The sequence below is a fragment of the Acomys russatus genome, chromosome 18 (genome assembly GCF_903995435.1).
Source record: "Acomys russatus chromosome 18, mAcoRus1.1, whole genome shotgun sequence".
NCBI classification, from domain to species: domain Eukaryota; kingdom Metazoa; phylum Chordata; class Mammalia; order Rodentia; family Muridae; genus Acomys; species Acomys russatus.
This window is the reverse complement of record NC_067154.1, coordinates 6275331-6301559: the sequence shown is the minus strand read 5'-3', so window position 1 is coordinate 6301559 and position 26229 is coordinate 6275331. Positions and strand designations below refer to the sequence as shown.

General features: G+C 49.8%; 1 protein-coding gene across 1 annotated transcript in view; it reads left to right on the top strand.

Moving 5' to 3' along the window:
• Positions 1-3449, top strand: part of Blk (BLK proto-oncogene, Src family tyrosine kinase) — a 19316-nt gene extending 15867 nt beyond the window's left edge. Inside the window, exons 10-12 of the mRNA XM_051160688.1 lie at positions 1-129; positions 1576-1707; positions 3153-3449. The exon at positions 1-129 is cut by the window's left edge and continues 22 nt beyond it. Of these exons, the coding sequence (XP_051016645.1) occupies positions 1-129; positions 1576-1707; positions 3153-3358 (467 nt within the window). The 3' untranslated portion in view covers positions 3359-3449. The remainder of the gene's footprint in view (positions 130-1575; positions 1708-3152) is intronic.
• Positions 3450-26229: the final 22780 nt, after the last annotated feature.

Here is a 26229-nt window from a genome sequence, read left to right as displayed (position 1 = left end):
TTGAGCGCATGAATTCTATCCACCGTGACCTGCGGGCAGCCAACATCCTTGTGTCGGAGACCCTGTGCTGCAAAATCGCTGACTTTGGCTTGGCCAGGATCATCGACAGTGAATACACCGCCCAAGAGGGTGAGCGAGTGCCCCTCCCTAGCCCCAGCGCCTGCCCCACCACAACACACAGAGGACTGGCTTTTGAACTTCTCAACTTCTGGGAGCCCCCTTGTGTTGTAGATGAGTAGAGACATATTGGAACTTGTTTGCCTTGATATTGGCCCTTCCCCAGCTAACTCAGCACTTCCTTTCCCTAGATGGAAGGCAGAGGTGTGCCAGCACCTCAGGCATAGGAGTCCCTTGGGACTCTTCATTCAGAATGGCCTTCGAATGCTAAGCCTTCCCCTACCCGCTCCCCTACCCCCAGCCTAGAGACGCCAGTGCATGTGCATTTGGCAAAAGGACCCAGAAGTCCTGCAACAGCGTTTTTTCATCCCCACTTGTTTCACCTGCCAATCCCCAGACTAAACTGAGAAAATATCCCCACCCCCAGTCAGTTCCTACCAACTTCCTGTGGTAGGAGGCTGTGTACCATAGAACGCACTGGAAAACAGTGTCACCGTCAGTTGAACATCAAGCAGTAACAGTTGAATGAGCTGAGCAGTGGAGTCAGGAGGATTGCCAAACCTTAGGGATCTATATCTCCCCCTGGGGGACTTCAGGCTGGCTCCTGGGCCTGAGAAAATAGCTGGGGGAGGTGGCCAGTGCCAGCCAAGGCTCAGCCGTCACTATCTGGACTGGCAGTGGGTTTTGCCATCCTTCCACCAGTGGCCCTTAGAGGTGTCTATGTGTCAGGCTTTCCTTTTGGCAGGAAGGACTGACTGAAGTGTAGATCAGTGAAATTGGCTCGCCTGTGCCACGGTCCCTGCCATTAAACAAGGCCATGTGAGATAGGAAACGACCTTTCCACCCCAGATGCAAGTGCACAGGGCTGGGACGCGGATAGCAGAATGCTTCCCTGGCATGAAAAAGATCCTCAGGGCCATATCCAGCCCAGCATCAATAGGGTGTGGCGGTACACAGCTATAATCCCAGCACTTGGAAGGTAGTGGCAGGAGGATGAGGAGTTCAAGGTTATCTCTGGCTACTATCAAGTTTGAGGACAGTCTGGGATACACAAGACCTTGTCTCCAAAAAAATCAGAACAAAGCAAAACAATAAGCCATGTGGAAGCACATGTGGGTGGCTCTGCTTTGGTGCTGTGTTGGTTTTTCAAGACAGTTTTCTCTGGGTAGTCCTCACTGTCCTTGAACTTGATCTGTAGACCAGGCTGGCCTCCAACTTGGAGATCTGCCTGCCCCTGCCTCCCAAGTGCTGGGATTAAAGGCGTGCACCACCACCGCCCAGCAGTGTCAACAGTGTTTTTAAGAACTGGGGCAAGTGACTGTCCTCCTGCATCTTGGTGTATCCAGTGTCCACATCCTGCAAGGGCCCCCAGTGAGGACCGGCAGGGAGGGGTTGGGGTTGCTATGGGATGAAGGTGGAAGGTTGGCAGTCCCTGGAGCTACTGCACTTTCCTGCCAGGGGCCAAGTTCCCCATCAAGTGGACCGCCCCAGAGGCCATCCACTTTGGGGTGTTCACCATCAAGGCTGATGTATGGTCCTTCGGAGTCCTGCTGATGGAGATCATCACATATGGGCGTGTTCCCTATCCAGGTAGGTACTGACCCGTGCTTCCTACCATCTTCCTGGGACATCCTGAGGGTGAGTCCCCAGGCCAGTACCTGCAGGTACCTCATACTGGCGAGGGTGTGGTCCTGTCACAGGGACCAAAGCCCAGACCCACATCCTGGCTGTAAGCCTCTGTCTCCTCGCCAGCATTGCTCAGGGCAACGGGGCTTCATCCTTTCCTTGCACAGTGCTTATGGATTCCCCAGGAGCAAACATGGTGAGTGCTAGGGCATGGCTTGTAGGCTGAGGACAGGCTTTTGCACTTAATTTCATCCCTCGGGATGGGTTCTCCAAGGTCCGGTTCTGAGGCAAAGACCTGGACTCCTGTCCAAGTCAGAAGGGTGCAGACAGAGCTGTGGGTGGGTATTTCCCACAGCATCCTCCTCCAGAGAATACTTGCATGGGTCACGCCCGGGAGAAGCAGCCTGTGATCATGAGAAATCCTGCATCCCCCTCCCAGCTCTTCTCCAAACAATGCAAAGCCAACAGCGTCCTTAAATATGGCACCGGGGCTGGGGAGACTACTTCTTGGCCAATGCGCTTGATAGGCGAGCGTAGAGGACTTGATCCTGGTCCCTTAGAACTCAGGGGTGATGCTGGGCACAGCAGAGCAGGTCTATAATTCTGACATTCCTGCAGTGAGGTGGAGGAGAGTGTTAGGAGAGACCCCAGAAGTTCAAAGGCCACCTAGCCTGAAGTATGCAGTGGCAAATAACACGAAGAGACCCTGTCTCAAACAAGAATGAAGGCGACAATAGACGCTGGAGGCCTTTGCCTATTGTTCTGCTCTCAGTCACACACACACATACACACACACACACACATACACATACACACACACATACACAACATACACACACACATATACACACACATGCACCTATACACACACACATACACATACACACACGTGCACACATACATACACACATACACACACATACACATACACACACATACACACACATACACATAAATACACACATACACACGCATACACACATACACACACATGCACACATACACATATATACACACATACACACACATACACACACACACACACACAGAGACAGAGACAGAGAGACACACAGAGAGAGAGATAGACAGAGAGATTGGGAGAGGTAGAAATTATACGGCCCCAGAACCAGGCGTAATGGCTCAAGCATGTAATTCCAGCACTTGGGAGGCCAAGACAGACAGATCTTGAGTTCAAGGCCAGCCTGAGCTGTACAAGAAGACCCTGTCTAAAAAAAAAAAAAAAAAAAAAAAAAAAAGTGGTACATTCCCACCACCTGCAAGGATTAGATTGACCCCAGTGTGTCAGAGTCTGCTTTCTCCCTTTTAGTGCTGGTGTCCCTCCCTCAGGGCCAGTGGCTGCACTCCTGGAGTGCCACCTGCCCTGAAGCACCCTGCCCACCCTCCTGCAGGAATGAGCAACCCTGAGGTCATCCGCAACCTGGAGCATGGCTACCGCATGCCGTGCCCAGAGACGTGCCCACCGGAGCTGTACCGTGACATCATCGCTGAGTGCTGGCGAGGCAAGCCGGAAGAGCGGCCCACCTTTGAGTTTCTGCAGTCGGTGCTGGAAGACTTTTACACGGCCACGGAGGGCCAGTACGAACTGCAGCCCTAGCAACCACGTGGGCTCTGCAGGGCTCCCTGCCCAAGTCTCCTTCTGGATGCTGACTCTGGGTTAATATGTGCACATCTGGTTCTTCCTCCGGACCAGACAAGCTGTATAGTCAGGGCTTGGCACACCTACTTCTCAGGTGAGGGAACCAGGAGACAAAGGTGGCTTTGTGGTGGAACATGGACTCTCAAGGCACAACCTTGTCCACCCTTCACTGGCTGTGTGCCTTTGGGCAAGTTACTTAGACACTCTGTGCCTCCTTTTACTTTCATGTAACACAAGAAATGATTGTATTAGAACCAACCTCCAGTTGTGTTCAGGGACCAGGAGGGTGCTGAGAGCAGAGTCTGTACTAGTAGCGATGGACAGTATGTAAGGCTGTCCCAACCCAGAAGGTGACTGGTGGCAGGTGACCAGAGCTCCCACTTTCCTGGCCTTCAAGTGGTACCCTGTCTGCTGCTCCAGAACCACAGGCCGATAAGCCAGGTAGCTCTGGCCTGGCTGTGCCCCTGCACTTTGGGACTTTTCTATAATAAAGTCATGAACATTTTTACTTTTTCCAGATCTTCCACTGTGACACAATAAGAGATGTGTATAGGAGGTGGGGAGCACCCTGAACATTGCCCCCCCCCCAACACCTGAACCCCCAGCAAAGGACAGTGGGCACCGTTGACACTGTCTTTACTGGCCAGCAGGTGGCAATCTCACCCCACAAAACCTGTGTCTGGAACTTGTGGGCTCCAAGGAAGCAAGCGCCTTCAGCTTCCCCAGAGCGTGGACAGAAAGCCACGAGATGGGGTGCTGATCTCCCTGAGTGTGAGCTCTCTCAGCTGCTTCTCTGTCTCTCATTCACCCTGTTTTGTCTATGTAGCCTTTGGAGGGAGGGCACTATTTAAGTTTATAGAAAAATAAGTGGAAAGGGTCCAGTCTCTATAAACCCTCAACCCTTTTAGATACTAACTCCTTGCAATAGTGAACACACTTGCTCTTCCTAAGGGTCTGGTACTGACACACTTTACACTGGGATTCACACTCTACACTCTGTTCCACTGAAGCACCAGAGCATGGATCCATCAAGCCTGAATCATACAGAATAGTCTTCCTGTGCCCTCAGAATCACCCTGGCAGTGTCTCTGCCCTAAGCCTCCCCGCATGCTGAGGTTACAGGCACCCACACTCATGTTTGGCACTTTACATGAGCCCTGGGGATTCAAACTCAGGTTCTTGTGTGCGCAGAGCAAGCGTTCTCACTGCGCCTTCTCCACGGCCTGTGGAGTCATAGTCAAACGTCCCCAGTTGGCACTAATTGACTGCCCGGCTGAGTGGGCTGTGGAGAAATATTATTTCTCAGGAACTCTGGCTCCATGTGAATGTCCCGTGCCTCTTCCCATCTCTAGTGTAGAGTGACACCAAAGGCTGGCTCACTGTCTAACAAAGCAGAGGCCTGGGTCTTTTTCTGGGCCAGGTGAGGATGGAGCCCATTATAAACCAGGAAGTGTTCCCTCCACCAGGAGGCACACTCACCTTGCACTGGACAAGGGTTCCCTTGTGTACTCTTGTTCACAAACTCACACAGGACAAAGAGCCTTCCACACCCCCACCAGGAAGTGACACAGGAGAGCAGGGGAGGGGCATATAAGGAGAAAAGGGAGGGGGGCAGAGAAAATAGGAGTAGGGAAAAACTTCAGCTGAGGTGGGTGGGGTTTATCTTGCTAGTGGGAGGGGATGTGGCTGTGGTGTGCCATGGCGGTCGCCCATGTCAGACACTGGCAAAGGGCCTGTACCTGAGACAGCTGGTCATAGGATGGTTGCCACCTTGTCCTGAGATAGGCATTTGTTTTCCCAGAATCTGGACATACCATCTACAAAACGTGTCATAGCATGTCTCTGGGATCAGGTAAACCCTGAGTTCAAGTCCAAGCACTTCCTCTCAGGGTATGTGGTACAATTCAGTTTCCTCACTTGGTAAATGGGCACCTGTGAGAGGCATTTACTTCAGAGTCTTTCTTAGAGAAAGTTGCAGCGATGCCTGCTCATATCCGCGTGAGAGCCACAGAACAGCCTGGGGGCTCTAATCTGCAGGCCCTGGGTGACTGCAGGCCATCACCATCTGGTGTCCCCTTCTCGGGTATGCAGTCCCTTTCAGGCCTTCATCCTCTGGTATTGCGCTTTGCTGGGTTCCTTTCATAACTATCCAGGGCCCCCAGGGGCATGGCTGGCACTTTCCAGGCATGTGACTTTGAGGAACTGCCTTGGTTCCTCCTTCCTCCAAGCCTCTGAGCCTTGTGTGTCAATGGTGAGGGCATACCTCTGTTGAAGGGCTGTGTGCAGAACTCAAGGGCACTCTGAAGATGGGGTGGGGGGGGGCGGTGTTCACTGCGCTCCTGTAGCCCAGTGGCTACACCCAAGCATTTGTTTCTCACTGCAGTGCAACCCAGCTACGGATGTGTCCTGTGTATTCTGGACCCACTGTTAAAGTAAATGGCCGCTTGACGCTCAATTCTGAGAAGCCAATATACTGTTAACAGAGCTTGCATCCCTTTCCTTCATCTGCTGTGTCCTGGGCTCCAGTTCATCCTCATGGCACATGTGGCTTGCTGTCCTTTTGCCGTGTTTCATTTTTATGGGACTTGTGCTATGAAACTGAGGGGACAGTCATACCTTTCTTGTAATATCCCAAGTTGTTTTGTTTTGCGTTTGGTCCCCTGAAGTGCTCAGCCCACAGGTGTTTTGGAGTTGCTGGTGATAGCCTTGCCTGGCCTGGTTGGTGCCTCTGCACTTTGCTGTCCCACTGGATGCTAGGTGTGGGAGTGCCATGGGCCTGGCTGGGAGGCCCAACTGTGCAGGTCCTGACTAGACATTTTCAGTCCCTGCTTGATGGACTAGTCCCACACTGTCCTGGGGTCCCATTAATGAACCTCCAGGGATTCTTACCAGATGTCCCCAGGTGAACCTGGTGCACACATGCTCACATCCCCACTCAGAATTGTCACTATCAGTCAAGACCTGTGTGTCTTGTTCTGAGCCTTTGTCTCAAAGTGATAAAGAGACAGAGAGACACAGTACAGGAGGTAGCACAGGCAACAGGAGAGATACCCAGACCTCCCACGGGTCCAATGGCAGAGCCCACAACCCAGCGGAGTCTGGAACATCACCACAGAAAGGTTGACACCCACATCGTTTAGACTCGTCATACCATGCAAACAGGGACCTTTATAAGCAGTCAATATTGAGTATGAAGTGTCAGTGCAACCCCGGGACGTTCTCACACTACAGATGAGGAAACTGAGGCACAGAGCGGTTAAGTTACCTTACCGTGCAGCTGATAACAGGCAGCCATCTTTGGAGAAAGAATCTGATGATGTCAGGCTTAGAAAGCTCACAGTGGGGGCCTGGGTCAGAAGAGGGAGAAGTGCATGTCCTTGCATCTCACACCGTCCTTGCTGGCTTGTCTGTCTCCCATGGTTGCCTTGCAATGGATCCTGGACCACGGTCCCACACCCAAAATGCTTTATGGAAACCTCTCTTCTATTCCAGCATGAACTTGAGCCTCTCACAAGTGGGACACTGAGGCCAAGTGAGGTGTTTTCCTGACGACCTGTGGTAGCATGGTGGGAGCTGCCTTTGCACTTACCTCAGCTTCTTGGTGACAGATGGTGGCTTGCTCTGGGCTCTTCAGAAAACAGACATGTGTGGTGAGAGAGACATTTATGAACCCTCCCAGTCAGACTGGCTGCTCACTGAGAAGTCCTGCTCCCCAGCTGGCTACTAGATGCTTCTTTTAGGAGCATGGGGTGGTGCCTCTAGAGCAGTCACTCCTACGAACGAGCTGCATTTGGGCCAGCACAGCCCTGCACAGTTTGTAGAGCCTTCCCACGCTGAGTCTGGCCTTGCATGGCTTCACGTATCTAGACAGCAGACAGGAAGAGACGCCAGACTGTTGATTCACCACTGTGGCCCCTAGAAAGTGGAACTAGGACCTTTACTCATAGGTCCAGCTGAATATATAACACTGTAGGACGCAGCCCTAGGGGCGGAGGATAATATTCTTATGAGAAATGGGGAGCAAGGGAGCATACCCCAGACCTAATGAACCCCCAGGAAATTTTTTTACAGAGGTCAAGCAAACCACAGGTCAGCAAGGAGCCTAAGGGATCATTTAAAAAATGACAGGAAGGAAGCAGGGAAAAGAGATGCAGTCACCGCTGGGGCCTCTAGCCTGGCAGGCTCTGATGCTGGATGGGGTCCCAGCTGTCCCTATCCTAAAGAGTCTCTCTCCATGAGGTCACCATCCCATGATTTATGGAGTCACAGCTCTGCCTGACATCGCTGGAGAGTGTCCAATACACTCTGTCGAGTTAAACTTGTGGGTGCACAAGGCATTTGTCTAGCTGCCATGGGAGGTGGTGAGTTTATTACCTTCTGAGGTGACACTCCACCTTGAAGGGACTAAGACATGAGGAGAAAAAGACATGCAGGAAAGAGAGACGGCCTCTCCCAAGGAGATCTTCAGTCCTCAACCCTCCATGAAGCAAGGATACTGGGCTCCAGAACAAGGATGCCACCTGTGTTGCTGGGCCACTTCCACCGTCCTCATCGTCCTCGGGTGTAGGCTTACAGCCCTGCTCTCATTTTGCAGATGAACAAAGCAAGACTCTGAGGGTGGGTCTCCTACCTTGCTGGGACCCCGACAGGTGGTCTGAGTCTCTCCCTGACTCTGCAATGTCTTCTTCAGCTAGCATCCTGGGAGAAGTGGAACCAGATAACGCAGAGAGCTGGAGCCTGTGTGGATGGTGGCCTCAGCATTCCGAGGGCCTGAACTCAGCCCTCATCTTATGTGGCTCCCTCCCTTGACTTGCATGGGGTCAAACCTTGAAGGAACCAGCTATGAGGAATCACCCGTTGACTCTGCCTCTCTGGGCTGGGGGAACCTGGTTCATTGCCTTCTCTTCTCCATCTTGTGGGGAATCTGCGTAACGTTCTGGAAGTTTCAGGCACAGGGTTCTGCATGCAGCTGGGTATCAACGCATGCACATTCCCTTCCCTTGGACACACTTGAAAGTGGAAAGGCAGGCCCTACAACACCTCCCAGCTCCCCCAAGGCCCTGACCTGTTCTCTCTCCACCTTGCACTTTGACCCATGGACCACCAGGTCTGTGTGGGCAGCACAGGCTTATGGAAGCTGACAGGAGCCAGTCTTGGGCTAGAGGAAGATTCCTGAGGACTGATGAGGTGGAGGGAATGCTGCCCAGTAGCTGACAGGGAAGGGGGAGGTAGGAGGACAAGGGGAGTACACTATCTCCGACTGCTCCCTCCTGGAAGGACCAGGGTACCATCTAGGGCCATCTCTGTTGGATCCCTTGCCAGTACCAAGGTCAGTCTGCTCTTGTGGTTAAAATTAGCCTCCTGGTCATTACCCTGGACTGTGAAGAGCCTTCTCCCATGAACCTCTAGGACCTGGTCTATCAGAGACCCAGCTGGGCTCTGTGCCCTCTGCTCTCCAGAGAGCAGGAGACTACAGATAAGCCTATTCTAGAGGTGGTGATGGCAGGACACAGGTTGTATAGGTGTGTGTGTGTGTGTGTGTGTGTGTGTGTGTGTGTGTGTGTGTGTGTACGCTATATGTCACACACACAACCAGCCAGCCAACCAACCCAGGAAGCCCAAGCAGAGAGTGATCATGGGATCCTGTTAGCTTATTGGTGTCATTTCTTCATTACGCTGTTTCACACTCACCTCCCAGATTCTCATGTGACAGCTGATGGTGGCCCGGTGCTGTACAGTAGCCCTCCCCTCCCCCCACCACATACCAGGCAGTGCTTGAATGTGTATGAAATCCAGGAGCAGCAGAAATCATCTTTGGTCATGATCTGCCCTCTGGAGAGCTACTGTCTGTTTCCCACTATGCACCCCCACCCCCCACAGCCCATAACCCGGGATAGGCTCCATTGTGTTTGTGTTATATGACTGAATAGTGGCGGAGCCAATATTTTACTCTTTGTCCACAACCCATAGGCAGTGACACATTATATCCAAATAACCCAGTAATGCAGGGTTCAGTACAGGCTGGGGTGCAGGGATTGCTGAGACAGAGATGAACCTCACTGCACCAGCCTGCCTGCCCTGTGGCCCTTCTGCAAGGCAGTCCCAAATTCGGCTTCCCTCTGGCAAATGCATTCTCTAAGCAGAGGCTGGATAGGGCCTGTGTGTGTGTGCCTCTGTGGTCCTCAGCACCATAGCATGCAGCCCTGTCAGGTCGCTGCTAGGATTTTATAGATTGAGTTGTGAGAAAAACTATGAATTAAACAGCCTGAAGCAGATGCCATGCCTGCGACTCCCTGAGTGACCTCTGATCAAAGTTAAGGTAAGTGTCAGCGGGGGAAGAAAATATTTGCAGTGCCTGTATAACAAAGGATTACTGCAAAGAAAACCCAAGGGTGGGAGTGGGGGCTTCCTGTTCCTAAACACCCTGGAGACAGAGAGTTGATAAGAATGCAGCAGTGCCCGGGGTGAGCCCCTGACAGCATGAAAACAGAAAAGGTGCTTGGTGCACCAGTGCAAGGGAAAAAGCAAATTAAACATAGGTACATCACACTCTGTCACAACACAGCAAAGCGCCATTTGCACCAGGGCAACGCCCTGCAGAAGACACAAGAAGCTGTTGACGTCCTAAGGTGACGAAGCTCTGAAGGCCATGTACGCACCCATCCACACATCCGTGGGACTGTTGCACATCTAGAAAGTTGCCCCTCAGCAAACCACACCCTTTCTCTAAAGAGAAACACACAGAGCCTGCCTTCTGAGTCATGCCATTCAGGCATGGAAAGGCAACCGGGATGTTAAATGGCTGCTTTCCGTTTAGGGGCTAGAAAGATGTGAGCCAGAAACACACATGAGAAGCAGAAATCATACCTGGTCTGATTATATGGGCAATTGTATCTGTTAGCCACACACTTATGTAAGTACACAGTGAGGGACCATGTGATACCAACCTGAGAGAATCTTCTGACCTCTGGAGATGGGGTGGGTGGGTGGGCTACCTCCCCCATAGAGGGTACTGTCAGCTCCTCCCAAAGTCTTTTACAACGTGGATACACTAATGGGTTTGGAGAAGAAAAAGGCCAGGGCAATGATGGATGGGTCTCTGCAATCTTGCCTGGTGGCAGAGAATGGATGATGTGACCCTCACAGGGGTTGAGTCCCACCCTGGAGCTCACACTCAGGGGGCCTTGTGTACCAGTCTGACTCCACCCTGCATGAGCCCATTTCCGCTGCATTTGCCTCTCTGTGTTATCAGCTCTTTCACTTCTCCAGCCAGGGGAAGCAGGTGGGAGGTCCAGGAAGCTCATCTCCCAGCCCCGGGCAAAGGTGTGGTGGCTGAGGTTAGTGTCCTCTGTGTGTGTGTGTGTGTGTGTGTGTGTGTGTGTGTGTGTGTGTGTGTGTGTGTGTGAAGGGATCTGTTTGAAAGCATCCGCCAGGGAGGTCAGTGTCTGTCAATGTGTGTGGAGGGGTATGTGTATATGAAGGCACCCAGCCGACCTAGCATGTCTCAAAGACAGCTGTCATTTTGTTCTCCCTTACTGTGCACCAACCAGGCATTAAATGTGTCCTTACTGTGCACCAACCACTGAGTGAGGCAGTAATATCTGTATATAGTCCTATCAGGAAATCCCGGAGTGGCCCTTCACAGATGCAGAAATGCTCCGACACAGCAAGGAACTGAGTGACCAGAAAGCACGTGGCAGAGTCGAGACCCTGGCCGCTGTCACTATGCACACATGGGAAGGCCAGGACTTTGCTCAGGTCTCCCATGGACCACAGCAATGTCAGCCCCAAGTGTCCTCTTGTGCCTCTCACCCCACCAGTGACTTACACTGTCTCTCTTTCCTCAGAAGTGAAGTTGGTCTCAAGGAGAAGTAGAACTTACACAAATGTCACCAACAAACCAGTCAACTGCAAATGTGAATCTACTGGGTTTTGAGGAAGTAAGAGGAATGGAGAAAAAGTACTTTGTGGGATCACTGTCCTGGGAGGGCCTCACGGTACCCAGGCTTCTCTGAACTAAGCCAGGCCCTTGGCCACCTCACTGTCCCAATTACCAGACAAGTGCAGTAGAAGTCCCCAAGGGAATAAGAAAAATGTCAGGTGTGCCAGCTCACAGGAATCCAGGAATTCTCATACCTAGAACCCAGCTGAGCTCATAGTGTCAGGAATGGACCATTTCTATCCCATCATCATCACCATCACAGTATCTCCACCATAGTCATCACTGTCACCTTCATCACCATCATCGTCACCATCACCATCACAGTATCTCCACCATAGTCATCCCTGTCACCTTCATCACCATTATCAGTATCTCTACCATTGCCATCACTGTCACCTTCATCACCATCAGCAGCAGCAGCATCCCCACCATAACCATCACTGTCACCTTCATCACCATCATCGCCACCATCACCATCATCAGTATCTCCACCATTGCCATCACTGTCACCTTCATCACCATCAGCAGCAGCAGCATCCCCACCATAACCATCACTGTCACCTTCATCACCATCATCGTCACCATCACCATTATCATTTTCATCACCACCACTCCCACCCCACCGTTCTCTCCACTATGGCCATCGTTGTCACCGTTTCCATCACCATCACCATCGCCCTCATCATCATCTTTTTGTCATCAGTGACTGCTAAGCTCTGCACCTCTGCTTCCTCGTTTTAAGATGAAAAGGACTATATTGATGTCTTTCATGTCTCTCCCAGTTGTATAATCATGACAAACCAAAGTGGAGTTTCTTAGATAGCATTTTCCAAGCTGGTGTAAAACAGTCAGCCAGAGAAGGTTTTCACTCCGGGGTGAGAATTTATGAATCCTCCAGAGACTGGCCAACAGCTAGGAGGGGCCTTCTCTTTAAAAGCCAAGCCCAGGTGATGCTGCTTGCCTTTCTGCAGGTACTTTATGTTCTCAAAAGCCTTACTTTTAAGATCTTCAGTTTGACAGCACAGAGAACACAATGTGAGTTCAGGTCTCATGTACCCCAACCCCAAAGGCTAGTGTCCTCTTAGAGAAATGCACAGGGGTCTAGGATTTGGACAAAATCCTGGGGGAAAATCTGACAAATCGAGTCCAGACAGTGAGATTCTGTCTTTGCAGATGGTCACCTGAGTCCCAGAGATTTAGTTTGGTATCTACTTGGTTTTGAAATCACAGGTCCATCTGGGCTCTGCTGCCATTTCTGAGAGGAAGATGGTGTTCCAAGTCTACGCACAGACCCCTTAGAACGCTCAGTGCTGAAGGACTTCATGATGCCTGGTCACTTATGCAGACATTCAAACTCTGGAATTTCTAGCTGTCATCCAAATATTTTCAATATGGTTTTTAGTTGGAGATTATAACAGTCTTCCTCCCTCCTTACTCTATGTCCTCGCCTGTGGGAGACAATGATGGAAACCTGAAGAGGCTGATTTGGGGGGAATCCTACCAGTTCCCAGAGCAGCTGACAATGCAAGGACCCTACTCAATGCTCAAGATGAGTCGGGGGATAGGGGTGGTGAGATGGCTCAGAGGTTAAGAGCACTAGCTGCTCTTCCAAAGGTCCTGAGTTCAATTCCCAGCAACCACATGGTAGCTCACAACCATCTATAATGAGATCTGGTGCCCTCTGCTGGCCTGCAGACGCACATGCATATAAGTAAATACATGAAGAAGAAGAAGAAGAAGAAGAAGAAGAAGAAGAAGAAGAAGAAGAAGAAGAAGAAGAAGAAGAAGAAGAAGAAGAAGAAGAAGAAGAAGAAGAAGAAGAAGAAGAAGATAAGGCGGGCATGTTACTGAGGAGGGGCATGTCATAGGCATGGATGGGTTATGGGAAGTGAAAGGTTGGATGCATCGTGGGAGAGGAAAATAGGCCATGCAAGGTCATGGTGTGCATGGCATAAGGAACAGGTCTCAGGGAGGGACATGTGGGTGACAAGGCTCTATCTTAGAGCTGGAACTGGAACAGAAGGTAGGCATCTCCTTAACCCAGAGTCCCCCACTAACGAATCTAGCCATGTTTATAAGGACTCTACTAGTAAACTCCAGGCATTATGGTAGAAAATGGATGGAGAGAGGTCACAGTCCACACAGCTCTGGGTATGGGTGGCTGTAGGCATCCGCTGGTGCTCCCCTGGCACTGGGGATGGGGACAGAGACTGCAATGAACTGTCAGATTCCAGCCATGAATCTTCCCAGAAGCTCTGCCAGGGCTGAACAGAGTCCTTTTCCACCTCACCCCAGACCCACATAGCAGCCGCCCACTGAGGGCTTGTCTGAGGCTGGAGACATTACACAGGCTACTCTGGTCTACATCCCCTTGAGAAGGCTCCAAAGAGGAAATTGCGGTGCAGGGAGTGGACAGATCAGTCCCTGGACTGGCATGGTATAGTGGGCTGACAGACTGAGCACCTTGCTTCCCGAACACTGCCAGGGAGGTCATTCTGCCAAGGGCTGAGTCAGTTGGGCTAGGAGACACTAAAGTCACTGTGATATGAAGGTTACAGTTAGGATTTCCCATCAGATTCTCCTAGGTTTGTATGATGCCCTCGTGTACTGGGCTAAACCATCTGTAACTGCCATGGCTACTGGCAAAAAAGGACCGAAGGACTTGGAGGTGTGGCTCAGTGGTAGCGCAGTGATTTACATAAGGCCCTGAGCTTGATTCCAGCTCTGATAGTGCTAATAAGTGAACTTATCAACATGGTGCAGTTTAGTTTAACTTGGTTGAGGTGAAGAGCCCAGAAGCCTGTGATAGACCCATCCCTACCGTGAGGCACCCTCAACTCAAAGGCAAGACACGTCATCTTAGTGATGCTATAACTGTCTCTCTGGAGTCTCACTGCAGCTGCTACCACACACCTGAGGCTGGACGAGTGCTCATGTGGCAGCTGTGTTCCTTTGTCTAGAAAATGGGTCTGTGAGGATTTGGATTATGAGCACTCTATCCACCCACCCCAGCGATGCTCAGCTTCCCCACTTCTCTCTCAAAGCTCCTGTGTTGGACAAGGGGTCTTGGTCCCAGGCTTGGGCATAAAGCCCTAACAGAAATTCCTTTGGGCCTTGTCAGGGGCCTGTGGAGGGAGGTGTGGGATCCATCGGTAGGCAGCGACTACAGGCAGGTTATTTGCCCTGACTGTGCCGTGCCTCAGTTTCCTTAGCTGTCCAATGTGGATCCTTATGTTATTTTACTCCAGGGGAACAGAATAGTGTGTGGCAGGGCTCAGGAAATGTGCTTGGGGTTTCAACCCCCGTCCGTTAGAGTGTCACCTACTGTGTGTGTTTTGCACCTACTGTGGGGCCAGCATTGGTCCAAGGCTTGAGGATATTCCTACAGTTTCCTTCTTTGCTCTCTGGCTACCCTGTGCCGTCTGCACCATGGGTGGTCCTAGGCCACTGCAAGACTGTCTCCCTGTGATGGCTCTGGGTCACATAGGTCAACCGGGGCTGGCAGCTGTCCACTCTCCCTGCTGCTGGGAGGGGTGGTGCTGGAGGCTCAGGTCTCTCATCTCACAGGACACTGTGTAAACACTAAATATCCACAGCTACGTCGCATGGACCCGGAAGCACCTTGCCCTTAGCTGGGGAGCCTCAGGCCTGTCTGCAGTATCACAACATGGAGGTTTTGCCCTTGGAACCAGCTCCCCTACGGATGTGCCACAGGAATCTGTATGTGGGGTGCATTAGAGATGTTGTCTGAGGATTTCCCTCCCAAACTCTGTCCCCCACGGCTTTCCATGACATTTCTCATATCCCCCGCATGGATCCCACAGGATCACTGTGAACCTTAGACTTTCATTCTGCAAGGAGATTCATACTCCTTCTTGCCTGCTTTTGAGTAGCTGTAGGCATTGGGTGGCCCAGTGCCCATCGTTGGACCTTGGAATGGAGAACGCTCTGTGAATTTTGTGTCTCCAAATGTCCATTTCTACGGTGACAAGGGATGGGTCAGAGAAGCATCCTATAAGGCATCTGCTGGGGAAGAGAACATGGAAGCTGTAAAGCCATTTCAAAGCTGGGCTAATCCAGTCCTGGTGCCATTCTTACATTACTCTGTTGTTTCTGTCTGTCTCTCTATCTCTGTCTCTCTCTGTGCCTGTCTCTGTCTCTGTCTGTCTCTGTCTCTCTGTGTCTCTGTCTCTGTGTCTCTGTCTCTGTCTCTCTCTGTCTCTCTGTCTCTCTGTCTCTCTGTCTCTCTGTCTCTCTCTCTCTCTCTCTCTCTGTGTGTGTGTGTATGTGTGTGTGTGTGTGTGTGTGTGTGCATGCATGCACTTGTATACATGTGAATGTGAAGACCCAAGGTTGATGTCAAGAGTCATCCTGAATTGCTTTCTACCCTGTTCAGTAAAGTGGGATCTCACAATCAAACCCAGAGCTCATTGATGCAGCTATTTCCGCTAGCCAGGGGAATCCCCTGTCTCTGCTTCTGAGGTTGGAATTGCCAGGTGGCCTGCCATGACCACCTGACTTTACATGGGTTTCTGGGACTCTGAACTGTAGTCCTCACACTTGCATGCTGACAACTTGAAAAGAGCCCTTGTCACTTGGTCCCTTGGGGGCTGTTATAACACAGTCCCACAGGGTGGCTTCCATGCAACTAAAGCTTATCACATAAAAACGATGGCCATCAGGGTGTCAGCGCGCTGGAGTTCTGCCAGGGGTCCTCTTCTGGGCTGCAGATGGCCACCTTCTGTGTCATCACATGGTGGAAAGAGGACCAGAGAGCTTTCTGGGCCCCTTTAATAAGGGCACTGACCCCATTCATTCATATGGATGGGCTCCACTCTTAAAACCTAATTGCTTCCCAAAGAGCCCACATTAATTGAACACTAATGGAGGGGCCATAGACATTCTGTCCACTGCCTCCTGGCTTGCGGAAAAGGCCAACACACGGTGGTGCTGGCCACATACTGGACATGAGGGCCCGAGGCAGGAGCTCACCGCCCCAGGCCTCTGTGTCTTGGTCTGTGTGTGGTGATAATTATACCCTATCTTCTGCAGCAGATGGAGACTGGTCCCTCTAGTCCCCTGAGTTGGGTTTTCAGTTCTCTATGATCCATAGGACATTCTCTCTTGGGGTAACCTCAGGCACTGATGCCTAGTTCTTCCCCTTAAGCAATGTGTAAAGGAGACAGATGGCGGTACCCAAGGCTAGATGGGGGTTAGAGGTCCTGGATGAGAGTCAGGGCTGAAACTGGGCTCAGTCACCTCACAGTTACTATCCATCCAGAGGGAATGTTTTGAGACACTGTGAGTCCCCATCCTCTATTGTCTCTGTGAGGCCTTAGGAAGTGAGAATAGCCCCACCAGGCATGTGTGTGAGCCATCATATTGGAGCCATTCTTTATGGTTGTGTTTCTAAGAAGAAAGCACGTTGTAGACAGCTGAACCTCACTGCTAGTGTGGGTGTCTGGCTGCAAAAAGACTGAGGAAAAACACTGACAAATGGTAGCAAAACTCTCAAGTTAGAAAGAAGAAGGAAGGAAATACCTGAGGAAGGGGATGGCTAATGGAGGCACTCAAAGGGCCCCATTGCCTGGCCTTCTGCAGCCTCACTGGATGCCTGGTGAGTTTTCATCAGCTCCAAGGTGATGGGTAATAGGTACTCCCAGGTTATGGTGTGATGGTGTATACCTGTAAACTCAGTTCTGGGGAGGTAGAGGCAGGAGGATGGTGTTTGAGGCAAACCTGGGCTACACAGAAAGGGAAAGGAATATAAATAAAGTGATTCATGGTTATGAAGCAAATGGTACAATGCATAATACTATAGCCTTGGTGACACCGCCCCGGCAAGGATGCTGTAAATGGAAGCCAACAGAGGGGCTAAGTCATCAGCTCCCAAAAGGCGTGCCCTAGAATCCCTTGGGTGACCAACTCATTGAGAAAAGGAAGCAACGATCAGGCAAGTTTTGAAAACACTTCCAATTGCATTTGCCTCTTAGGTAGGACTCGGGTGGGTAGGTCAGCATATTGAAAGATGTGAAAATTCCTCTTACCCATAATTTTTTTCTATAAAAACCTTTGTCCAGGATCAGTCACCGTATGGGATAAAAGCTCATGGATTATATTAAGAAGCTGCTAGGGTCTGTCCTCCAACACCCCTGGGTTTCCCCAGGGTTCTCTGATGGTTGTTATGCAGTCTTAGGATTGGCTATGTCTTCCAGGAGAGGGAGACTCTGTCTAGGATTGCCACAAACAAATATGGTGAGAACTGGGCACAGGTGGCTGGTATGGTGGGAATGGAGTCATTTCCCTGTCATTTAAATGGAGGATTTATCTGTTTCTTGGGTCCATGAGCCTTGGCAGGCTCCAGTGTGAGGCTAAGCTCCCCACCAGGGAGAGAGGCTAAGTGGCCAACACCACAGAAGGATGCCCCAGGAGAGAGAGGTCCATGCTTGGGGTCAGAAACACCATCCAAAAGGACTGGGGGGAAGCAGAGCTTGTGTTGGCTGTAACCAGGCAAAGGAAGGAGGCATGTGGACCAGACACAAAGGCTGGAGAAGATGGTGGGACATCCTGTCTTCCACAAGCGAGCAAGCTGGGCTTAGTGTTGCAGATCTATAGTCCCAGCTAAAAAGAAGACTGAGGCAGAAGACTTGGAAGTTCAAGGCCTGCTTGTTTTATATATAGTGATTGTTCCAGGCCAACTGGGCAGCTTGCTAAATACAACAAAAAGCAGCAAGAGTCTTGGAGATGCATCTCAGGCTTGGAGCACTTGCCTAAGCCAGGGCCTGAGCTGGACACAGGCTCCCATAGCCTCTGCTCTACTCTTGACTACTACAGGATTAACTTTTTTTTAGAGTTCAGTTGGGAGTGAGCGAGAGGGTGTGGCATTTGTTTCTCTGTGCCCGTCTTACTTCACTAAACATGGAGTCCTCTATTTCTAGACATGTTGCTACTAGTGCCAGGATTCCATGCTTTGTGTGACTGCATAGCTTTCCACATCTTTTTTTTTTTTTTTTTATCCACTCACCTGGCAGTGGGGTCACCATAGCATGGCTTATTATGAATACAGTCAAGGCTAGTGTACTTTGAAAAAAAATCAATGTCATTAGTCTTCATAGGACTGTCTTTGTAGGTATCAGGGACCATTTAACATAAATGCAGGCCTTCAGCCTTTTCTGGATTAAAGCTATTTCTTCTCAAGAAACAGCAAGTGGGAAAGGAAAATGTTTTATTAAATATTTTATTCTGTTTCATAACTATGTAATAGCATATGGCATTCATTGTAAACACATGGCCCTTGAGGTTTAGGGTTTGGGGAACTGGAAGTGCCACGGTGTTCACGGGGAGGAACCCTGCCGTTTCAGATGAAGTCACCCCTAAGGCTCTAGGTTCAGTGTGAGCCATCTTATCTGAGCTTTTCATCTGAGAGAGTTGTGTTGGGATGGGTGGAGGGCCAAGGATGGGCCAGTGGTTATGGCACTCGGCTGCTTCCTGTGATGTTAACAGAAGACCCACAGGGTAAGCATTTGGTTCTAATTTTGGCCCAGTTTGAAGTCCCAAGGGAGCATGGGAGCTCAGGCACGCAGACTGGAGCCCCTGCAGGAGCAGTGCTGTGTCAGGTCCTATGAGCAGCTCATAGAGAAACATTCTGAAGGCTCCGCTTCCTCAGGCACATCCATGGCATTTTTCTCTTGTTGCTAGGCTCGTCAATCTCACCTCATCAGGTTTCAGGGTGTGCCTTCACCTGTGAGCAAGAACTGGGATGCATGGGTGTTGAGGGTGGAGTCTACAGTCATGCAGTTTGTTCTCTCTCTCTCTCTCTCTCTCTCTCTCTCTCTCCCTGTCTCTCTGTCTCTGTCTCTCTCTCCTTTTCTTTTCTTTTCTTTTTTTATTTTGTTTTGTTTTGTTTTTCAAGACAGGGTTTCTCTGTGTAACATCTCTGGCTGTCCTGGAACTCACTCTGTAGTCCAGGCTGGCCTGGAACTCACAGAGATCTGCCTGTCTCTGCCTCCCAAGTGCTGGGATTAAAGGTGTGTGCCACCACCACCAGACAGGCATGCAGTTCTCAAGAGGTCACAGATTCCATGTTCCTTTACACATTTCTTCTCTTTCCCTCTTTCCCTCTGGGATCTCACACCGACATACTTCTGCATGCCTGCCCTTCTCTCTTTAGTGTGTGTGTGGGTCTACAAAGCCTCTTATACACACTGCTTTCCATGAAAATAAGAAAACATAAATTGTCTGTAACTCTATTCTCAGGTGATCTGATGCCCTCTTCTGGCCTCCTTAGGCACCAGGCATACAGTGGTACACAAACATACATGCAGACAAAACACCCATACACAAATTAATTAGTTATTAATTAATTAAAATTAAAAAGTAGGTGGGTCCTGAGGAATAACACACACACATACACCCCTGCCTACACACATACATACACACAGAGAAAAGAATGAGGGTGCTGGTGCAGTTTTGGGGGGCCCTAACTCTGGTCCTCCACCCACCCCTGCCACTTCAGCTCCTCCCCTGTCTCTGTGGCCTTGTGGCCACCACCTCTACCTCCCTCCTCACAGCTCTCTCCTCTGGCAGGGCGGCTATCTGAGGCCCATCAGCTGAACAAGGCATTTGTCAACCCTAATGGATGGAGGGCCTCAACCCCGACATACTTCATGAATCCTCGGGGCCTTTGATCTCCTTGCCCACACAGAAATGAGCGACTACTGAGACATCCAGGACGAGGCCCCAAGAATGTCTGTGCAGAGGTGCCTTGGCCTGTGCAAGATAAGAGTAATGACCTGCCATCCTTGACCACTAGGGCCGAAGCTCCAGGGGACGCTACATGGAGACGTGAGGCAGGAGGCTGGCTTTGATGGGGTCTCCCTGTCATTACTCCCTGGTAGTGTTTATATCTGTGGGATGTGGATGAAGAGGCTTGTCCCCCTGGTATAGCCTTCCCTCCTTCACAGTTGATTATAGTCAACCGTGGTTGACACTTGTCTATGTCTTCCTGCCCACCATGGGGCCACATGTGGTTACTGTCAGGGATTTGGGGAGTTGGGGGCTGGGTAGGGGCAGGTATTTTTGGTGCTGTAGAGTCACTCCTGGCTTAGGAGAGTTCTCCATACTGTTGCAAACCTGTGTGTCCTCTCTCATCTTGCTCCATTTTTTGAGGGTCCAAGAGAGGGAAACAGAACTGTTGTCCTTGCGGAAGTCTGTATACAGGACTGGTGGGAGCTAGTGTTTGGGGAGATGGGTTCTATGAGTAGATACCCAAGTTATCAAACGGCGGCTGAATCTGGGTGCCCATCAGTGAGGTGGACAAAGGTCACATGAGTTGGTCAGGAGAGCAAGCAGAGGTTCTGGTCCCCTCAGCACTGACCCATCTTCTCAGCTCCTTCCATTGCCTGACAGGCTCTCATCATGTATGTCACTGGGACAGGTGTGAGGTGACAGGACACATCCCAACAGTGTGCTCTCTTCTTCCATGAACTCAGGCGCTTGGCAGCATTTCTTCGTCCTTCAATAGCTTCTTATGGTGTTGGAAGCAATCCTGCAAAGCCGTCTAGATCCCCATCATCTTCCCTTTCTGTAGTTTCAGTACGACTAGGAGATCCTGGCCTGCCCATTCCTGAATGTTGCTGCTGATGGTTGGCTCACTTCCTGGCATCTTCGACCCCTTGGCTGCTGTAAGTTATTTCTGTGTTGGGCTGATACCTCTTTGCCTAAAGCGTTGGCTTCTGGGTCCTGGGTGAGCAGAAGGAACGCAGCTCGTTTCCGTGGCTCTTATGTGATGTAATCACTAGCCCATGACTGGCCTTGCTTTATACCTGTCAAGTGGCGAGAGGGCGTCTCTTCTATTCTACTCATCCTACCCAGGTCACTATTAACTTTTTAAAAATTAATTTATTCAGATAACAACTCAATTGTTATCCCCTCACTTGTATCCTCCCATTCCTCCCTCCTTCCCTCCCTTTCTCACCCTATTCCCCTCCCCTAGGTCTGTGACAGAAGGGGACCTCCTCCCCCACCATATGGTCACAGGCTATGAGGTCTCATCTTGGTGGCCTGCTTATCATTTCTCTGAGTGCCACCAGGCCTCCCCACCAAGGGGAAGTAGTCAAATACGGGGCACCAGAGCTCATGTCAGAGTCAGTCCCCACTCTCCACACAACTGTGGAGAATGTCCTGTCCATTGGCTACATCTGAGTAAGGGTTCAATGTTTACTGCATGTATTGTCCTTGGTTGGTGTAGTAGTTTAAGCAGACCCTCCTGGGTCCAGATCCGCCAGTCATGTTGTTCTTCTTGAAGGTTTCTGGGACCCTCTGGATCTTTCTATTTCCTCATTCTCCCATACTTGTCCCACCTAGAGTCCCAGTAGGAAGTCCTTGCGTCTATCCCAATCTCTGGTAAGTGAAGTCTTTCATGGGACATGCTCCTTGGGCTAGTGTCCAATTGTAAGTGAATATATACCATGCGAGTCTTTCTGGGTCTGGGTTAACTCAGTATGATCATTTCTAGTTCCATCCACTTGTCTGCAAATTTCAGTAGCTGAGTAGTATTCCACAGTGTAAATGTACCACAGCTTCTTTATCCATTCTTCGGCTGGGGGACATTTAAATTGTTTCCAGGTTCTGGCTATTACGAATAAGGCTGCTATGAACATGGTTGAGCATATGTCCTTGTTGTGTGGTGGTGCATCTTCTGGGTATATTCCAAGGAGTGGAATAGCTGGGTCTTGAGGTAGTCCTATTCCCAGTTTTCTGAGAAAGCGCCAGATTGATTTCCAAATTGGTTGTACAAGTTTGCACTCCCACCAGCAATGAAGGAATGTTTCCCCTTTCTCCACATACTCGACAGCATGTGCTGTCACTTGAGTTTTTATCTTAGCCATTCTGATTGGTGTAAGATGGACTCTCATAGTCATTTTGATTTCCATTTCTCTGATGACTAAGGATGTTGAACATTTCTTTAAGTGTTTCTCAGCCATTCAATATTCCTCTATTGAGAATTCTCTGTTTAGTTCTGAGCCCCATTTCTTAATTGGGTTATTGGGTTTGGTGGTATTTAATTTCTTGAGTTCTTTATATATTTTGGATATTAGACTTTTGTCAGATGCAGGATTCGTGAAGATCTTTTCCCAGTTTGTAGGCTTCTCATGAGGTCCCATTTATTAATTGTTGTCCTTAAGGCCTGGGCTGTTGGAGTTCTGTTCAGGAAGTTGTCTCCTGTGCCAATGTGTTCCAGGCTCTTCTCCACTTTTTCTTCTAACAGATTTAGTGCGTCTAGTTTTATGTTGAGGTCTTTAATCCACTTGGACTTGAGTTTTGTGCATGGTGATAAATATGGGTCTACTTGCATTTTTCTACATGTAGACATCCAGTTAGACCAGCACCATTTGTTGAAGATACTATCCTTTTTCCATTGAATAGATTTGACTTCTTTGTCAAAAATCAAGTGTCCATATGTGTGAGGATTTATTTCTGGGTCTTTGATTCGATTCCACACCTTCAGCAAAATGGATGGTTACAAAATTAATTCAAAAAAGTCAGTAGCCTTCCTATATACAAGTGACAATTGTGCAGAGAAAGAAATTAAGGGAACTACATCCTTCAAGATAGCCACAAGCAATATAAAATATCTAAGAGTAACTCTAACCAAGCAAGTGAAAGACTTGTTTGAAAAAAACTTCAAATCTCTGAAGAAGGAGATTGAAGATGACATTAGAAGGGGGAGTTAACATAGTAAAAATGGCCATCTTACTGAAAGCAATTTACAAATCCAATGCAATCCCTATCAAAATACCTACACAATTTTTTTAAGACATTGAAAGATCAATTCTCAACTTCATATGGAAAAAAAAAAAACAGAATATCCTCACTTCTGTCCTAGTTTCCTGATAAGTGAAGGCTTTCATGGGACATGCCCCTTGGGCTAGTATGCAGATATAAGTGAGTATATACCATTTGAGTCTTTCTGCTTCTGGGTTAACTTACTCATTATGATCATTTCTAGCTCGATCCATTTGTCCACAAATTTCAGGAATTCCTTGTTTTTAATAGCTGAGTAGTATTCCATAGTGTATATGTACCACAGTTTCTTTATCCATTCTTCTACTGAGGGACACTTAGGCTGTTTCCATGTTCTGGCTATTATGAATAAGGCTGCTATGAACATGGTTGAGCAAATTTTCTTGTTGTGTGCTGGAGCATCTTCTGGTATATTCCAAGGCACAGTCATAGGGGAGGGGAATAAGGGGAAAATGGGAGGGAGGGAAGAATGGGAGGATACAAGGGATGGGATAACCATTGAGATGTAACAAGAATAAATTAACAAAATTTTTTTTAAAAAACCAGAATAGCTAAAACAATCCTGTACAATAAAAGATCTTCCGGAGGAATCTCTATACCTGATCTCAAGCTGTGCTATAGAGCAACAGTAATTAAAACAGCATGGTACTGGCATAGCAATAGGCTGGTTGGTCACTACTAACTTTTTGGTTTTTTTTTGTTACATCTCAATGGTTATCCCATCCCTTGTATCCTCCCATTCTTCCCTCCCTCCCATTTTCCCATATTCCCCTCCCCTCTGACTGTTCCTGAGGGGGATTACCTCCCCCTGTATATGCAACAGGGCTAACCTCCTAACATCCACACCAGTGAAGCATTAGAGCTCCCAGCCTAGGGAAATCGTGAAAAAACAAGTGAATCTATCATCAGACTCCCTCCATCCAACTCTGGAAGCTACCCAACAAAAACAAAGACGGCAAGATGTCTAAAGGACAACAAAAAAGGTTGCCACTACTAACTCTTAGAGAGCCTTCCTACAGGTTGGAAAGCCGCCTTTCTCAGGCCACCTGATGGATAGATGCTATAATCGTCCTGTGAAGGCCAGTGCCTAAATGTCTTGCTTGGCTCTGAGGACCCTGGTCACAAGTACCCATGGAGGCTTAGCTTTTCCTGCTTTCCTACTCTCTGAAAAACTTCCACCCTCACTGAGGTCATGTCTCATTCCCTTCCCTGCCCTCATAGCTCATTCTCTGGATGAAGCCTGCGAAGGAGCGCCACCCTATATCCTTATGTTGGTAGTGTCCTTCCTTCCATACCACACTCTGGCCAGGATGGCTCTGACTGGGGACTTGCATGGAGCCCTTTGTCCCTAGAAGCCATGTGCAGAGCCAGCATTGGTTATCACAGCCCCTACCCCAGCCTGGACATCCTCTTTGGGGTGGCTAGTCCTGTGGGGTTAGACACTGTCATAGACCACAGACTGGCATGTGTCAGCTGCCAGGTCATGGTCCTTGCTGACACCGAACACCCTTCTGGGGCTGTGGGGGTCTCCTGTGTAGTTCAGGAAGGGGAGCCCATTCTGTCTTTATTGTCAGGGACATGAGGTCACATAAACACAAAAAGAGTAAATGTGAGGACTGTCCCTGTCTAGAGTCCTTTCTGCACCCGATCACTGTCTGGGAGAGAGATCTAAGTCGCAGCGGCCACCTCTGCCCTGTCCCCGCTGTACCCAGAGCTTGCTCAGCCTGGCTAGTTGACGGGTCCTCCTCAGCAGTGGAATGAGTTAGGAGAATTAGGAAGGCCCTTCAGATGCCAGGAATTCTTTACAACATGTCTATTTCAGTTGCTGCATTGCTGTCATGAATTTCTGAGATGCCGGAGCAGCCTGCCTGCCTCTGACCACTCCTGTGCCTCCCGTCTTGGCCCTGACCCCATCCTCCTCAGTGCCCTTCTGGGCATCACAGCCCGAGACTCCTTCCAGCCCACACGGTGCAACCTTCAGTCTGAGCCTGGACTCCATCCAGAACAGAGCCAGGATAGCGCCTGAGTCTCCTCGGAGCTTTTGAGCCAATTAAAATGACAAATGACCGAAGCTTATCTTGTCTCCTCTGCCCTCTCCCCCTCCTTTCTGCATTTGGACCTTTTCTTCCAGGGATACAGGCTGGAAACATCTTCACTCCCCCAGGCCTGAACCTTCCAAAGTTGGCAATGGGCACCTCTACCTCTCCACCAGGCCACTAGTGTTCTGGGAACCTTTCTCTATAAAAGAGGACAAGGAAGAGGCAGAGGAGGTAGGGAGAAAGTAATACCACTTGCTCAAAATCTGTGTGTGCATGTGCATGTGTGTGCACGTGTGTGCACTCATGTGTGCATGTGTGTGTGCATGCTCATGTGTGCGTGTGCCTGTGCCTGTGTGTGAGTGTCCGTGTGTGTGCATGTGTCTGTGTGTGTGTGTGTGTGTGTGTGTGTGTGTGTGTGTGTGTGTGTGTGTGTTTAAGTGTAGTTTGGGGTCAAAGGTTGACATCTTCCAAGTCATTTTCTCCCTTACTTTTTGAAGCAGGGTCTCTCACTAAATCTAGAATCTTACCATCTCACCGATTCAGTAGAGTGGGCCACGGATGCCCTGTCTGCCTCCCCAGCATGAGGGTCACAGTCGTACACCATTGCACCTGGCCTTTTCAAAACCATCAGTTCTGGATTCAAACTTAAGTCCTCATGCCTGCATGGCAAGCCCTTTATGACCTAAGCTGTATCCCCAGCCCCAAAGACTGCTTAAAATTTTAAACATAGAAATCCTTGGAGCTTATTTTAAGCTCTAGCCTTGGGCCCTGGAGTTCTAACCGAAGGCTTTGTAATCCCTGTGAGGATGGCCATCCCCCACGCCTTCCAGGAAAGAGGGCCAGCCTGCCCAGAAAAGAGGCAGGAGACAGTCACATGCAAGCCCATCTCACAGGTAGACCATCTCCAGGGGAGGTCACTTTCCAAGGAAGCCCTGACTCTGCAGGGAGAGGCTCATCTCTGGGGAGGACTGTGTAGAGGGGAGGCTAACAAGTGGAAGTGAGAGGCACAGATGGTGTGTTACTGTTGTTCATCGACGTCCCTC